This window comes from Tetrao urogallus, assembly GCF_951394365.1.
Source record: "Tetrao urogallus genome assembly, chromosome: 4".
NCBI classification, from domain to species: domain Eukaryota; kingdom Metazoa; phylum Chordata; class Aves; order Galliformes; family Phasianidae; genus Tetrao; species Tetrao urogallus.
Genome location: NC_136817.1, coordinates 46,687,976 through 46,704,862, shown reverse-complemented (window position 1 = coordinate 46,704,862; position 16,887 = coordinate 46,687,976). Strand labels below are relative to the sequence as shown.

The 16,887-nt window shown below is 38.0% G+C and overlaps 2 protein-coding genes across 2 annotated transcripts in view; both read right to left on the bottom strand.

The window, feature by feature from the left end:
* NFXL1 (nuclear transcription factor, X-box binding like 1) overlaps positions 1-9,629 on the bottom strand; it is a gene marked incomplete at its 3' end in the record, with an annotated part of 40,777 nt that extends 31,148 nt beyond the window's left edge. Inside the window, exons 1-11 of the mRNA XM_079534410.1 lie at positions 9,453-9,629; positions 8,630-8,800; positions 8,149-8,258; positions 6,928-7,061; positions 5,464-5,642; positions 5,127-5,288; positions 4,902-5,002; positions 3,979-4,093; positions 3,536-3,660; positions 2,540-2,662; positions 2,089-2,179 (exon numbers count right to left, since the gene is read on the bottom strand). Of these exons, the coding sequence (XP_079390536.1) occupies positions 2,089-2,179; positions 2,540-2,662; positions 3,536-3,660; positions 3,979-4,093; positions 4,902-5,002; positions 5,127-5,288; positions 5,464-5,642; positions 6,928-7,061; positions 8,149-8,258; positions 8,630-8,800; positions 9,453-9,612 (1,471 nt within the window). The 5' untranslated portion in view covers positions 9,613-9,629. The remainder of the gene's footprint in view (positions 1-2,088; positions 2,180-2,539; positions 2,663-3,535; positions 3,661-3,978; positions 4,094-4,901; positions 5,003-5,126; positions 5,289-5,463; positions 5,643-6,927; positions 7,062-8,148; positions 8,259-8,629; positions 8,801-9,452) is intronic.
* A 2,382-nt stretch (positions 9,630-12,011) lies between these two features.
* CNGA1 (cyclic nucleotide gated channel subunit alpha 1) lies at positions 12,012-16,084 on the bottom strand (the record flags this gene model as incomplete). The annotated part of the gene is made up of 7 exons (XM_079534411.1): positions 12,012-13,429; positions 13,869-13,975; positions 14,111-14,218; positions 14,945-15,043; positions 15,221-15,250; positions 15,615-15,677; positions 15,942-16,084. The coding sequence occupies 7 exons, from the start codon at positions 16,082-16,084 to the stop codon at positions 12,012-12,014; spliced, it is 1,968 nt and encodes a 655-aa protein (XP_079390537.1).
* Positions 16,085-16,887: the final 803 nt, after the last annotated feature.

The window sequence follows — 16,887 nt, the reverse complement described above, 5'->3', positions numbered from 1 at the left end:
TATCTGTTTTTAAATCTAAAGCTCTCCCACACTATTTCTTCAAGTGCCAACTGTTGTTCCATTACTGAACAATCAACAGTAAGAATATGCATCTTAAAAAAGAGGGATTTTAGCTTACTGACCATGTTGCACTCAAACTTTAAGGAAAACAATGCTTTGCAAGCATTATGAACAGCACAAGTTTTTAAGCAATTCTGACAGACAGCTGCTGAAAAAAAAAAAAAAGGTTGAAAGAACACAATCTTTATAAATGGAACTGTAATATATAATCAGCACATACAAGTAGGTGCTTTTATAAAATAAACAAGGAATCTGAGGTTATGTTGCCCTGAGTGATTAGCACGCATACCATTTACTTACGATACACTTACAACTTGTACACTGCTAAATGCCAAGTGCTTATTATCAGCAGCTATCTCTCAGAAATTCTGAGAACAGGAACCTTTTCAAGGACATGACCTGGCAAGCTATTTCTAGGAGGTACACTATTTCCTTTAAAATCAGTGGTCAGTAAGATATATTAGGTCACTGCTAACGTAATCTGGATTACAAACTGACTATAAAATATGCAGTCACAACTTTCAGGAGCAACAAAACCACTATTGAGGAGGAGGAAGAAACACACAAATATATATTTTTAAAGTCAAACTCACTGCCTCCATTAGAAATACTTCCAAACACTGTGACAATAAAGTATCACAAATTGTAATAGGCTAAAATTTGTTAGCACGCAGGAGTTAATCTTCTACATCTGATACTATAATTATTTGCTTCGCTGGGTACAAATTCTCACAAAATCAACATCATTTGTTTATTTATTACTTAAAATACTTTAAAGTATTTATTTCTTTATCATTTCTTCTAATAAGAATGTAACTATGAGAAATCATTAATGTCACTTCTAGCCAGGTAATAAGATACAATCAGCAACAAATACAAGCTAACTATTGAATTTAAGTTTATCCTGTTATGCAGCGTTGGCTCCTTAAAGTTTTCCAACCAGGATTTTGTTCTGTTATTTAGTTACGATTTCTTCACTATGTTTTTGAGGGACCTTTCTACCCAAACCATTCTATGATTGTATCAACCAGCTCAAACTAATGCAGAAAAAAAAAAAAAGTAACCAGTTGTTTGTTTGTTTGTTTGTTTTTTTCCTCTGACAGTTCAAGAAGGGAAGGAACACAAATACTGGGGGGGGAAGGTGAAACAAAAAACCTACCAGCCTGTGGTAATAGATTTAATAGGACGTTAAATGGGACAACTAACATATTTACCTTTCATAATCCTCTTTAAGATTCACTGCCACAAAAGCAAGATTGACTGAACAAGTTGTGAATTATTTCCTGAGGCGCTGCAATTTATAGTTCAGAATAGCAAGGTAAATTATACAGGCTATTCTGCTGCTACTTCAGCAGGGCACTAGATTCTAGAAGGAAAACTGCTGAGAAAATAGCCCCCTTTCAGTCATTCCAATTTAATCCCCTACCAAATTAATGTCAAAGCAGTTGGTCAGGATAAAAGTGGCCAGGTAATTTTGGTATTCTTCAGGATATTTTTAACCAAGGTCACTAAGTGGTGTAATAAACTTTTTTTTTTATTGATACCTTTCATATATTCAGTAACAAATTTTTATTTTCTCATCTGTAAGACACATTCAAGTTCAATCAACATTTTTTTTCTGACTACTCATATCACACATTGTATGCTAGGATTTTCAAAAATGATGAATGATCAGTATTGACATTTTTACATGCAGCTGGACTTCATTACACATATTTAGTGACCAGAATTATTCAGGGAGAAGTCAAGCAACTCACTTTGAATTAAGCAGTTGGAAAGGGGATAGAGAATTTTCAGAGGAACACTGCTAAGTAAAATTGGCAGGCAAATATCCTGGCTGTCATTATGTAAGCCCTTAGGCTCCAACCAGCACCAAAAGTCTTTCAGACACATTGCTCCCACAAAAAGCCCACATGCAAAGGGGAAGAACTCATGAAGCACCACACAGAGTCATACAAGCACTAAAGTAAACCATATTTTGTTTACTATTATTGTTTATCACTACAGGCATCCTTCACCTGTTCTTACCTCTGTGGCAGCCTGAAGGACATTTGTGATTTCTGCAACCTAGGGTCCGTCCACAGACTTGATCACAAGGTGGACAGTTTCCAGGACAGCACTATTGAAACAAAATACTCTATGTAACTCCAAACTTCTGGTATAAATTTGTCCTCTTCTACTATCTTTTTTCCCTGCCCCCAATACTTCTTGAAATATTATTCATGAAATTTAGTCAAATTTCCTCAAATTCATTTTAGAAATAGAAATGAGGATATCAATAAAGTTGTTTAAAAAAAAAAAAAAAAAAAAAAAAAAATCAAACTTAATAAAAAGCTCACATATTTTAAAGTGACCTTTTGACACTAAAAAAGCAGAAAGCTTCCAAAAAACATTAGAACATCTTAAAAGTTAATTTATAAATACATATATGTTATTATCTAAGGAATATATTTCTAACAGACTGTTTCCAGACACTTACCTTTCTTCTGCACTGGTGCTTTTGGCAATCACGAATTTTAGTACACTTTGTCTCACATAAATAAGGCTTATGACAAGGCATGCGTTTAGTGTGCTTCCCACAGCGACACTGTTTTTCAACTTCCTGGGCAGCAAGGTAGGGAAAAAGCAAGGTATTTTTAATACACAGGAACCCCACCCCAAGAAGAAGAAAGAAAAGAAGAAAAAAAAAGGAAAGGAAAGAAAACCATGCAAGAGGAGTGATAAAAAAGATATTCTACTACTAGCTGGAAAAAAAAACATTCATGGCCAAGTAATATTACAATGCTCTAACACAGATAGTGTATTTCATGCTCTAAGAGCAATAGCCAACGTGGGATTCTGTGTCAGTACTGCAAATGTTGTGCTCCAGATGGTACGGAAAGACTTCAGCTTTGGTCTCACCAGGATGGCCACTTCACGAGAACCACTTGAGTATGCAGTGCAAAACATCAAGTGTAAATGCAAAATGAATTCATGCAAAGAACTACCTCACCAGCACAGTAAATTCATCTTCTGCGTACACAATTTAAGAAGTAGATGAGTGGGTTTTCTCTGACATTCATCCCAGATATAATATACTAACTACACATACTAACACCACAGACCTGGCTGTGGTGTTCAGTCAAGAGACAATCAGACAAGAGCTTTACAGGCCAGTCCACAGAAGCTCCACAGATACTCAGGTCTGAGCAAAACATTATTTGCTTATTAACAAGAAAACACCAGTATGTAACAGCATCTTCTCTTTCATGAATGAAGAAATATTAAACAGAACAGCAAGGAAGTTTAAAGAGCTGGGGAAAAATTGTTTTTTTCAGGGTGTATTTAAGTTACAGTAATAAGACATCTTTATCTCAGAAAAGCCACAGATTTTGTAACAGATGTCATTTCATTTTCCTCAGTAGACTGCAGTGTTCTGAAGATGGAGTGTTTGATAACAGCAGTGTATGTGAAACAGCTACACAGCTGGACCGACCTGTCGGCATATTTCACAGGGACCTCGATGGCAGCGCTGCAAACATTTATGGATGCCACATTCTAAAGCTTTGTCACAGCTATCACCGCAGGTGGGCACATCTTCTGTGCAAGGCAACATAAACTCTAAATAAAAAGAGAGAAGTACAAGCAAACATTAGCAGAACAAAATTTAGAAAACAATGCATTCTGCAATATGACTTCAAACACAAATTCTCTCTCTCATTTTTGCAAAGAGCTTCCCCAGAAATAATCACATGGACAATAAAACCCCTGCCACTAAATCAAGCTTTGAAAGAATGAAGCAAAAAGGTGTTTCAGCTTTTACAGTTGACTGTAAGAACTTTTTACGGACCTTGTACTGCTTAAGTAACCTAAACTGCTGACAGTCAAAGGCTGGATGACATTTATTTAATTTACTGGGAAAAAAAAAAAAAGGCTTACTTGATTTTCCACATGGACAGAACCTTTTCCCAGAACGAGGACAGTCTCCACAGGGACCAGCATGACAAACTCGTTCACATGTGTGATTACCACAAGGTAAAGCTTTTCCACACACCTGGAAAAGTCAGAGAACTCAAGTGAATGCAGTGTGACAAAATGACACATTAAGATAAAGCAATCCAAGAAAAAAGAAAAACAAAAAACAAACAAAAAAAAACACTATGGGTGCCTGATATCTGGATGGAATTAAACTTCCTCAGCAATGAGGAGCTAATTGTACCAATAGCTTTGTTAACAAGCCTTCTATTTGCTGAGTTTGCCAAATGAAACTGATCACCCCTGCAGCAATCCTGATTGGAAGACCACTGTACACTGAAGGGTCAGTGATCCACAAAACAGCCTGAGCAGACACAGGCCTGTAGTGTGGTAGGCTAGAGGCCCGTGTGCTGCACACATTCCATGGCCAGAGATTAAATCTAGCCAGTTAACAGCAACAGTGACTATGCCAAGCAAACAACCTTGATTTCATCTAGAAGCACAGCAAGAAGTTCTCACAGGAACATCCTTTCTGTTCGGCAGTAGCAATGATTAATAGAATTGTTTTCTTGTAACAAAATCCTGTAACAGTTTGAATGACCAAAACAGAGTAACACCTGCTATGGACAGGGTCTGCACAGCATGCTGAGCATAGATCCCAGATGCACTAAACGCTGCATAGCTTAGGATTTCCACCATTTAAGGGGTCATAATATTAGTTATACTATTCTTTTTCTATACAGATAAATAAACACCATTTTAACTGATACTTTATAGAGCCTTCATTATTATTCTCATACAGAATTGGGTTTTATCAATCCATAATACACTGAGTAAATTTTACAAAGACATGAATGAGGAGAGGAAAGGTGTCTTCATGAACATACCTGCTCACAGTGCCACTGAGGACTTGCACAAAGCCTTTCTGCTGTCTGCCTTCCACAGATGCACTGCTGTTTACTGACACGTGGACAAGGCTGACAATCTCCTGTATGAAATCGTGAAGTTACACTGAGCATAGGAATTAGATTTTTTGTATTCAGCTTGGAAAATAGAAATATTTCATAAAAAGTAAAACAGCTGCCTTTTTGAAGCCTCAGGAGGCGGTCTACCTGAGTGACAGGGATTCTCACAGGTATGTTGTCCACACAGCAACATTCGTCCACATGGCAGATGACATGACCACTCCTTGGCACTGCACCTTCGGGGCACTGGTTTAGCTTTCCTGCAGTGACAGGATGTTGTGACCATCTTTGGGCAAGGTGGACAGGGACCTAAGCCCAGCAAAGAAAAGAAAAAAAATCATTAACAGCTATTCAGCAAACGCATCCTTCATTAACACCTATTTTATTCTGAGAATTTTAAATACAGTCAGCTTCAATTTAAAGTAAAATTATGCAACAACTACATAAATAGAGGTCAAATAATCAAAAGATACAACAAATTTACCTGGATGACAAAGTAGCAAACATTTATGCCCACAAGGAGGTTTAAATTCCCTCTCACATATTTGACCACAGGAATGAGGTACCAGCCATGGGTCCACTGTTGGATTCTCTACTTTTCCACAGTAACAGTAATATTTATTGGGAGTTTCAGACCGTTTGTATTCAAACCTACATTTTGGGCTTTGAGAAGGGAAAATGGGCAGGAAAAGAAAAAACATTAGTTTTAATTATTTCAATTTCCCAAGTTTGTTAACAGCCTACCAATTAAGATTCTTACAACTAGTATAACCAAAAAAACTGTATCTATAATAAACAGTAAAGGTCTTGCTATACATATATCTGTCAGCCTTGATGGTGTCAGGTATTAAAAAAATGCAGAATTCCTAAAGATTGGTAGGTATGAAAGGCCTGGAGTTTGTCAGTTCCACAGGGCCTAAGCACTTTCCAGTGTGAACCACTGATAAGGGAGGCAATGCAAAAGGAACAAAGCAGCTACCAGGCAAAGACAACAGACAAGCAGCTCCTCCTCAGATAAGAGCAGAGTCCTTGAATGGACTTTATCATTATCATCGCCAAAGAAAGTCTCAATTTGCCCATATATGCCATTTCTCTGAAGTGACTTCATTGATTTTACTTAACATTTAAGTACACAATAAATGTCACCTGCCTTGAAATTTTTAAATGTACTGTTTTTAAGCACAGTGTTTATAGAACTAATCTGTAACAAAGCAGGCATTGTTAACTCGTACAGAACTTGAGACACTGCCAGCCAATAACTCTATACCTTATTTCCTAAGCAAACCTGAGCTTGTCTGAGATTCTACACTAGAGTTTTTGAATCCACCAGGCACTTTCAATCAAATTTGACAGAGGATTCTATTTTAGAGAGATTACATATACCCACATAAAAGCAGGTGAGAAAATTATGGTACAAAACAAACGTACAGAGAAACCTTAACAATCAGAGACAAAGTGCCAAAAAAAGTCAGGTTCATTATTTATGTACCCATAGTATTACCACCTCTACACAATCTCATGTAAAATTCACGACTGACTTGAGTTACAAATGGACTTGAAAATCGTAATAAGTAAAAGAAAAGTTATACACCTTCCTGCTTTAGAACTCACTTTTAAAAATTATAAATTTCATTTGCCAATTTTAAGAGACACAGATAAATAAGTAAGACCATTTAAAAATAATTATCAAAAGCTGACACAATGGATCATTTGCTTTTTTACAGATTAGAAAGAATTTGATACAGCAAAATATTTTTTAATATCACTGAAATATTATCAAAGCACATTAGCAAATACTTGAAAAGAATTCAGAAAAATAATACAGAAGCAAGTCTTCTAAACTTCTCCATGTATGTGTTTGCATGCCACTTATGGGTACCAATCCTTCCTAAAGCAACTCCAGTTTCACAACAAAAGTATCTATGTAAAAGTATTATGAAGAACTCACCATGGCCATGGATAATCCTTCTTCCCAAAATCATCATCTGTCAAGGGAGACGACACAAGGAAAAGACTGTCTTTGGCCCACTTTTGGATACACACCAGGTGAAATATACAGAAGCATCCACAACAGCTCCAGACCTAAAGAGTAGATATGTGCCACTTTTTGTTTTTTAATGAGTATTTTTTTCCCCGTTTCAATTGATGAAAATTCACATCAAAAGAAAGACAATCTTACTATTTTCCCATTAAAAAAAAAAAAAAAAAAAAAAAAAAAAGATTCCCAAAGGTAAATTACACCTGTTGTTATCTCAGATTAATAGAGAAAGTTTTGTTGCTACAGATTCACATCCCTATTATTCTTGCTGTTTTCACCAAAGCTTATGGAGCCCATGTAGCCATAGAAATACTGAGTTAAGCACACTTTTGGAGGTGATACAGAGTTACCTCTTGCCCAAAATGCAATTACAGCCACCTTAACAGTTGCCTAACTTTAAGTTCTGGGGGGCCCCTTAAAGATGGAGTCTCCAGTCACCTTGGGCAACCTATCAATGTGTAGCACTACCTTTCCTGCATCTAGTTTGCACCTTTCAAACCTCAGATTGTGCCACTGCCCTTTATTACACCGTCTGTCACCACAGAGAGGACTGGCTTTAGTTTTCTTCACAGCTTCTAAGTGGCCAGAGCCTGTAATCAAATCATTCCTTTGCATCCTGTCTGCCAGACTAAACAACCCCAACTATCACATACCCTAGGTCTCTAAACATTTCGGTAGAAGTGTCAAGAAGCTTTCCCTACTCAAGTTTCAACAGTTACCTAAAAACATTGAGAAAAAGACTTTTTTTACAAGAATGGCTTACTACATGGTCTTTTTTTCAAAGAGCTAAAGAAGTATAATGCAAAAGCAGCAGCAAACGCTTAAGAGAGCTGACTTTGATAGTATTTTCTCTCCATCACTAATCCTCTGTGGCTTCAGCTCACTCCTCACTGCTAGTTCTGGAGGGAATTACTATTTTGCTTAGAATATTAACCTGCTGCTGAAAATAAATTCAAGTTATAAAAATGCAGTTTTATGCCTTTGGAATCTTTCACATGATGTGTTAAATTGGCAGCTTAGAATGAATGAAATTTTCAGCAAAAGATAAGCAGCAGAAATTTCTTCGTCTTTTTAAACATGTATGATATTGCTACAATTAAAATACTTGAAAGCATACTGTGAAGTACTTACAGCTTGGTTCCTTTTAACTGAAGCAATGCAGATCAGACATGTCATAGCCCCTGACTGAAAAGCTTCGTTCATGTACTGTCTTGTACGTTCCAGTTCACTTGCATCTCCATCTTTAACGTACAAAAATTTTTAAAGCAATTTTTAAAATTACGTTTGATCTGCAATTCTGTACATGTTGAGACTGTTGTAAGAAGTGTTTTTTTTCCTCTGAACAGAGGCCAGTTATATTAATAAAAAACCACATTATTACAAGTACTTAAGAAAACTGCAAAACTGTACCACTGGTTCCGCTGAACAAGGCAAGAAGCACAGCAAGTATGCACTGCTGGGAACAAGTATTTTCAATACATCAGAAAGAAAGAAGTACATCAGAAAAACTGTTTTCCCTCCAATTGTGCAAAAAGTCTAAGTTATAACCAATAATATCATCCCTTCTACGCTTTCATATTTAAATAAAAGTCAATATACAATAAAAGTTTACCGGTTTGATTGGTGTAAATGGTGAATGTTTTTGCCAAAATCTTCCCTTGTTTTATTTCAGCATCTTCATCATCATCTTCTGATGAAGAACTAAACTGCTCCTCAGCCAGCTTTCTTGCTGCAGCCTGATTCGCTTTCTTAATTTCATCAAATTTCTTCTGTGAAGATAATTCTATTCAAAAGAAACAATTGTCGCGATCTTAATCATCATTAATCGTTACACCACATTCAGTCCTTCGCCCTTACAACCATTTTCTACTTAGCAAGTTTGCTTATCTTACGTTTCTGAGGATGCTATTTTGTTACACTCCCAATACCACACAGGAAAACATACACTACTTCCCCTCCTTCGCTGGGCATTATACATAAAATCCACAACAGGAATTACTGTCTGTCGATTACCTGTGGCCTTCAGAGGTTCTAAAGCAGCTGCTGTTTCCCACACGGGACTACACGCCCATCTTACCGCCCGATCCCTGCCCGCCGCCGCGCAGGGTCCCCACCGCGCTCCCCATCAGCTGCTAACCACCCCGCAGCCATTCCTGAGGTTCACCGCACCGCTCGAAAGGCACCGACTGCTGCGGACACCTCGGCTCAGCTCCGGGTCACTGCGCACACACGGGGCTCCCGAAGAGGGAGAAGGGACCCGCGATGCCCCCGCCGAGCCCCGGCTCGCTCCGCCGGCAGCGTGGCCGGGGCCGCGCTCGCCGCCACACGGGTCCGCCTCGCTCTTCCAGGTCCCCGGCCGCGTTCTGGGGTCTTCCCGAGGCCGGGCCGGGCTGCTGGGCCCCGCCGCAGCGCTGAGGGGATGCAGGGGCACTCACCACAGGTCCCCTCGCCGCCGCTCGCCGCAGCCCGAACGCACGCACCGCCGCGGCCGACAGCGGCAGGAGGCCGGGCGGCCGCCCCGGTACGGCCGGAGAGCCCATCCCCGAGCCTGGCGCGACCCCGGCCCCGGCCACCCTGCCGCCAGGCCGCCTCCATCCCTCCCCGCCAGCCGGAGAAGGGCCGCACTCCTCACGGCCCGGCGCCTCCCGGCCGCAGCCGCCCCGAGGCGAGCTCTCCGCCCTCCCCGCCGGCTCGGCCCCTCCGCACGGAAGCGGCAGGCGGAGGTCTGACTACAGCTCCCAGCGTTCCTCGCTCGGCAGCGAGGCGAGAAGCGGCGGGACGGGGCCGAGCGGCGGCCCGGAGGACTACAGCACCCAGCGTGCACCGCCGTGCGGCCTCCGGGCTCCTTTGCGCAGCGCGGAGGTGCTGCCGGCTGGGGGGGGAGCGACGGTGCCTATGGTACGCGGGGCATTCGTGTGCTGGCTCCGTGAGCTCTGTTTTTATGGGTTTCTTCCAACAAACACATATTGATGGCAGTTAATAAAAGGTTTCATAATAAAATTTCATAAAAGATCATAAAGAGCCTGAAAATGCCAATAAGCTAAATAAGCTGCTACAGGTCAATCATGGTTTCATTTGTTTTGAAATGTTAGTGATAGGAAAGTGGCAGCTAGCGGCTACAACTCGTCACTGAAAGATCCAAGAGAGACAACGTGCACAGTAGCCCTTTGTCTTTATTAAGACTCTGTATAATATTAGTAATTCCATAACATTTCTCTAATACAAGACCTTAAACTCTTCAACAAAGATGAAAAGTGCTTCTTAAGTGCCTAGTAAGCAATGACACAGGCCCTATATGATGCTGCTGCCATGTGGACTATCAGTTATAACAAGAATTCTGGTTGCAAAGTCCAACATTCATAATGCAGAAAATGCCACTTCTTGTTTGCATTGATAGGTCTGAATTAAATGCATATCCTTTTGCCTCACCAACACATTTTCCAGTGTGTTGTTCGAAGCACAGGATCAAGGGTGAATGAACAGCCATCTCATATAAATATTCCATATAAAATCTACGTGTTTATTACTTCATAACATTTAATTCTCACTGTGAAATCAGTTGTTTATAGATTTCTCCCATTCTAGAATCTTGTCAGCATTAAAAAATAAAAATAAATGAATACACTTTGCTCACACAAAAGATCCAATATATAGCATTTCCATCTTACTAAAGAACAGAACAAAATAGAAATATAGATACATTATCAAGTGATAACAGTTTTTACACATGTACTGTTTAAGACTGGAAGTCCAATTGCCCAAGACATTAAAAATACTCTAACTACAGAATTATGTATTCTCTCCGTGCACTCCCTTTCTTCACTCACAGTCACTAAATTAGTCCAACATCAAGTGACTATGGAAAAAAATATACTGAAAATACCTAGGCAAGTCTGAGACCACAACTAATAAAAACAATTTTTCCAATGAGAAAAAGACAAATTAAGAAAAAGCCATGGAGATGATGATTTTTAAATGGGTTGAAAACTTACCAGACTTAAACCTGTGAATTTAACTATATTAGTAGTAAGAACAGAAGAAAGAAATACCCAGACAATTTAAGGGAAAAAAAGAAAAAGTATTTTCCCCAGAAGTAGCTACAGAAGATGCTGCAGGGACAGTCAGGCCTCCTTCCATCATCTCTTCCTTTTGCACTCTGCTGGTATCCATAGCTGTTACTTTAGCAACATAAAGATTTTTAAGCAGTTATATTTGAGGAGGAGTAGTCAATGCTCAGCACCCATGTGTTTGCACAGAGCAGAGCATTCTTCAGTATCTGCTATCACTGTGGAAAGAACAGCTACTATTCTATCTATACTTCTCATACAGATATGTAAAAAAGGCCAGGGGAGGGGATTTTCTCCCCTCCATACTCCAGCCTTTTCCTGTAATATTCCTAAAAAAAACCCCACCATTTTAAAACTGCCCATTCTTACTTCAAGAAATCAGCTGAGGTGGACCCAATGAAGTCATAATATTTTCCAGATCCTACAACCTTCAATACTCACATCTGCATTGTAGATATACCTAATTTTTTAGGAACAGAAATATGTAATACTATCCCATATTTAATTAATCATACTTTAATCAGCAGATATTAAAATGTGTTTGTTTATACACAAATTATTATCACGATTCATGCCTATATTCACTTAAGATAATTAATACAGTTACCAAACTTTTTTTATCTTTCCATAAGAAGACATGAAGAAATGATTTTAAAGCAGTCAGGAAAACCTTCAATATTCCTACACAAGTAGAATGCATTAGGCATACAAAGGTGTAACATCAAGACTGAGATTTTATGTCCCATCCTCATTCTTGATTCTTCTTTCCTTCCTAAAGATGTCAAATATGTGTTGTTTTTAGGGAATTGGTGATATTACCTCAATGGATAATTTTTCGTAAGTAATTGTTGGGTCATACAAGCCTAGAGAAGAATGTATTCAGTCAGAAAGACTGGACCTTCAGTCCTATTGCCAATCGCTAGGTTTTTATTCTGTTTTTGTCACTCCAGGTTTATCTGTGGATGGATCTGCTTCTTCAAAGTCTAAGAATTCTTGCTCTATCACTGGCTTCAGTATTTTCTCGATTTGTGTAAGTCTTTTTTTCAGTTTCTGTTGTGCAGCATCATACTCAGCTAGCAACCTGGCAAACTTTGTTTGTAATCTGTCCATTGTTCCTTCCATATAAGCAACCTTCTCTTCCAGGTCTTTAGGATCACTTCCTAAATTTGCAACTTCTATGTCCAGCAATCCATCTTTCATGAGGATTTGTTTACCTTTTTCTTCCAGCATTGCCTTTGCATCAGGATACTCTGTTAAAGCCTCCATGAGATCATCTTTAGACAGACAGAATAAGTCTGAGTATCCGATACTTCTAATATTGGCTGTTCTTCGATTGCCAGCTTTGCTACCTTTGATATTAAGAATGCTGATTTCTCCAAAATAGCTGCCATCACTTAGGACTACGAATTGTGTCACTCCATCATCAGCAACTACTGCAAGTTTGCCTTCTTTGATAATGTACATTTCTCGTCCAATATCTCCTTTTCTGCAAATATAGTCTCCAGGACTGTATACTTGGGGCTGGAGTTTCAAAACAAGTTCAACCAACAAACCGGCTTCACAGTCCGCAAAAATCCTAACTTTTTTTAATGTTTCCAGGTGAACATTGATTGCAATCTCTGCTCTTAGTTTGTCTGGCAGATACTTCAAGACTTCCCTTTCATCCACAGCTTTTTTGTTTGTCCAGAGATAGTCAAACCACTTTATAACTCTTTTTTCCATGTCTTTACTTACATTCCGAAAGTGCATATACTGCTTGATAGCATCAATCTTTGCTTGAAATTCTGCCCTGGCAGCATTCATGTTGGAGATCATAGAGCCGACGTTACCAACGATGGTAGCAAAAATCAATACTCCCACCAAGAAGTCAACAACCACAAAGAAATACTCAGAATCTTGTACAGGAGGGGGTGTTTCACCAATAGTAGTCAGGGTCAGAGTGGACCAGTAGAGGCTATAGACGTACTTTCTGGTCAAACGGGCAAATTCAGGATGAGAGGTGTTGGGATAGACCCATGTGTCAGCCCCAAATCCAATGGCTTTTGAGATCGAGTAATACACACAGGCATTCCAGTGAATAATAATCACAATGTACATGACAAGGTTAGAGATCCTGAAGATATTTGGGTAGTTTGTCCTTGTTTCTGTTCGCTGGAAAAATTCAAACATCCGAGCTACTCTGAGCAGTCGGTTTATTCTCAATTCTGGGTAATTCAGCCCTAACTTAAAGTATAAGAGGTCAGTTGGTATGATTGACAGAAAATCTAATTTGAATTGCAGGGAGCTCTTATATTTCTCTTTAAGCTTTTGTTCTTCTTTCACTAGAAGACCTTGTTCCAGGTAACCTAAAATCAAGTTGCATGTAAGTATTAGATTTTTTTATTTTCAACTTTTTGTATTTAGTGTCAAACCAAATGTAAGCTGAAAGACACGTTGTGTGCAACTTCCAGATCATGCATAACTTTTTTTTTTTTTTTTTTTTTTTAAAGCAATTTCTCGTGTGTTCAAGCATTCGACTTAGGACCATATGGTTCAGCTTAAGCTAAAGTATACAGCTTTGAAAAGAATACACTTCTAGTTCTGACCGTTTTCCTTTCACTGATGAACATTTGGGGGGGAGAAAAAAAAAAACAACAACAAAACAGGCCATAGGAAGTTTAATGGAGGGAAGGAGTTAGAGCCTCGGACTTTCTGTGCCGTATTAGAAGTATCTAGCTCTGGGTGTAGTATAAGACTTTAAAATGAACATACTAATAGAAAGAATGAATTATCAAGTATACATACCTGTTCTTGTCCGTACAAACATGTCAGCAATATAGATGACATCAGAAACATAATCAACGATAAACCATACAGGTAAGTAGTCATTCTGAAGCTCATCAAAACAGGCTCTGAATAGGAAAGGAAAAAGTAAGTTACCATGAAAAGAAAATGAAATACTTGCATGAAATGAATGAATGAAGTGAATTTCCTACTAGGTATATGCATTACAGTTTGTCAGAAGTTTTATTAAAGGACTACCTCACCTAGCAATAATCATTGTCCAGTTGTACATGACAGGCATTGTGATGCAGAACAACCAGTTGTAATACATATTTCCTGCTGGATCAATGATGAAAATATCTTTCTTCTTCCTGAGTGATAGGTAGAGAAAAAGAGCGATGAGAAGAGACTAAAAATATATGCAATAAATTCTGAGGAACAAAGAATTCCAGAAAATATTAACGTTAAATAAAAGGTCTTTATTGAAGCTAAGCTTCCTTGAATGAATGCAATAAAACAATTGTGTGAATATGCATGTTATATGAGACAAACTATACCTTCCTCACTGTGAAAAATCTAGTTCTGAGCAAGATGAATTATCAGCACAATTTATATACAGAAACCAAAGAACATGAAAACAAACAAAACACTTTTCTCTTCACTGGTCAAGAAATGATGATTTTTCCAAGCATAATAAAAAGAAGAAAAAGCAAGAACTTTTAAGTCACATAAAAATTTACTTGTTTATAGGTGACACTGACATGCAGAAGACCTTCCTTTAGACCTTCCTTTGCTGCAGAGCATTATCCAAAATATATTACATAATCACAATCCACACGAGATCTTTTGTATTTTGTGTTTTGGTTTTTTTTTATGTCTTATTTTTTCCATGCAGCATTTATGCTCTCATTCTATTCTCTACATAGAAAAATAAATCAGAACAATTCTGTTCTAGGAGAACAACATCATTCCATGTACCAGTTCACTCATGAGTAAGCATCTTGTTTACACCACACCCATCAATGCATTTTTTTAGTTGTACTTAAAAAGTGATTTTGTCAAACTAACATAGCAAGACCTAAATGAAAAATACTTACTCTTCATCCTTTTCTTTCTTCTTCTTATCTTTATTTTTGTGTTTTTCCTTTTTTTCCTTGTTCTTTTGTCTTTCTCCATCCTTTTTATTTTCTGACTTGCTACAAAATAGATTTACGTTTGCAGTTATTACGGATTAAGCTAAAGCATGTTTGGAAAATTAAACGCTTTAGAAATAGTAGTAGACACCACTGGTAGCAAAAAACAGTGCTCCAATCAAGAAGTTAACAAGCACAAATAAACACTCAAAAGCCCTTAAAGTAGATTTTCTGCCTTACCTCTTCTTTTCTTTTTTCTTTTTCTTCTCTCTTAAGAAAAAGAAAATACAGCAGTTACTGTTTCCTCATTTAATTATTAGAATCATCTGAGTTTGTTAAGGACAAAGAAATATGCTTAGCTGCTTGGTCTTGAAAATTTGTTTTTCTTATTGCATTAATACAGAACTACTTCTATTCATAATTAATAGATAAAATAGCAATAGCTTTGGTGTTGAGGGTGATCTTAATATTTGATGTCTGTAAATTTCAAATGTACATGCAATCTCTTTTGGGATTACTTGCACACCATAACTGCTTGTAAGGAAACTATTAGGTACAGATTATTCCTTTTCATGGCTGCTTAAGCAATCAGTAAAGCAGCACTATCACTATTTGAGATTGCAAAGGTACTTACTCGTCTTTATTGCTATTGTTGTTAGCATTGTATTGTGCAAATGCACCGGGTAGATACCATTTCCTAGGGAACAGCAAAACAACAGTTATGTGTTATACTGCTGAAATAAAAAAAAAATTCCTCTACATTGTCACAAGCTATTTGTCACAATTTTAATCACGGACTAAGTAATCTATGCAAATACTTACTATAAAAAAAAATCTATATATACATCACATCATTATAAAATCAATTTATTAATAGAGGAAGAAGAAAATCAGATGAAGGCAAGTTATCTATGCTTAATTATTCCCAAATTATTAAATAATAGAAAAATAAACCAAACACATAAGATTGGAATGGAATGAAGCAAATCTGGCACACCTGTTTTCCCCTTTCTCTGTCAGTCCAGGATCCTCACTGGTGTCTTGCACCACCACGCTGGGAATGATTGCATGGGAGTGATGGGTCTCAATAACTCCTACCTTCATGGTGAAAATTGTCTTAGCTTGGGTAAGAGAGGAAGATTAATTTCAGAAAGTATCACAACTAGCAGAATATACCTTTTTTTTTTTTTCCCCCTAAAGATGAATCTCTTATTTCCTTGCTTCCCCCCCAAATTCCTAGCAGTTTTTCCAGTTTCGTCTCTCACGTGACATTCCCTCCAGGTAAAAATGGTGCTGTGGGTGCTGCAGTGTGCTGAATGATCAGGCAACTGAAAAAATAGGAAATTTTTTTGAAGCCTTTTTTGCTATTACATTTGGTTTTGAACCAAAGACTCAGAAGTTTTTTCGTGGAGATGGATAAATAGATTCATGAACAGGTGACATCCTGAATCCTCAGTATGTTTGACATCTGAAAGTTACAATCTGATGACAGCAAGAATAGCTGCTGTAACTCTGTATTTGAAGACTGCTGGAGAGTTCTCATTACTTGTGTAGCACTTAGGATAAGCACATCTTAAGAAGAAATGCTGGAAGCTATTTATGTCTGGCTTGTTCATTCCAATATATATATATATATATATTTAAAAAAAAAAAAAAAAAAAAAAAAAAAAAAAAAAAGCTGTAGGGTGCATAATTAATATATTCTATCCTGTACTGCATAAACTTCTAATCACTGAAGTAACTAACTTCTGCTGCCTCTTTGCCTCTTTCTGCCACTATTCTTATGATTTTGTCACTTATATCTTCATATCAATAGCACTGCTAATTGTTGGAGCATCACTGCTGTCTACAAGCGATCTGCTCTTGAAAGGGCCTTTTAGTTGGGATTTCAAAATAGATGCTATCCA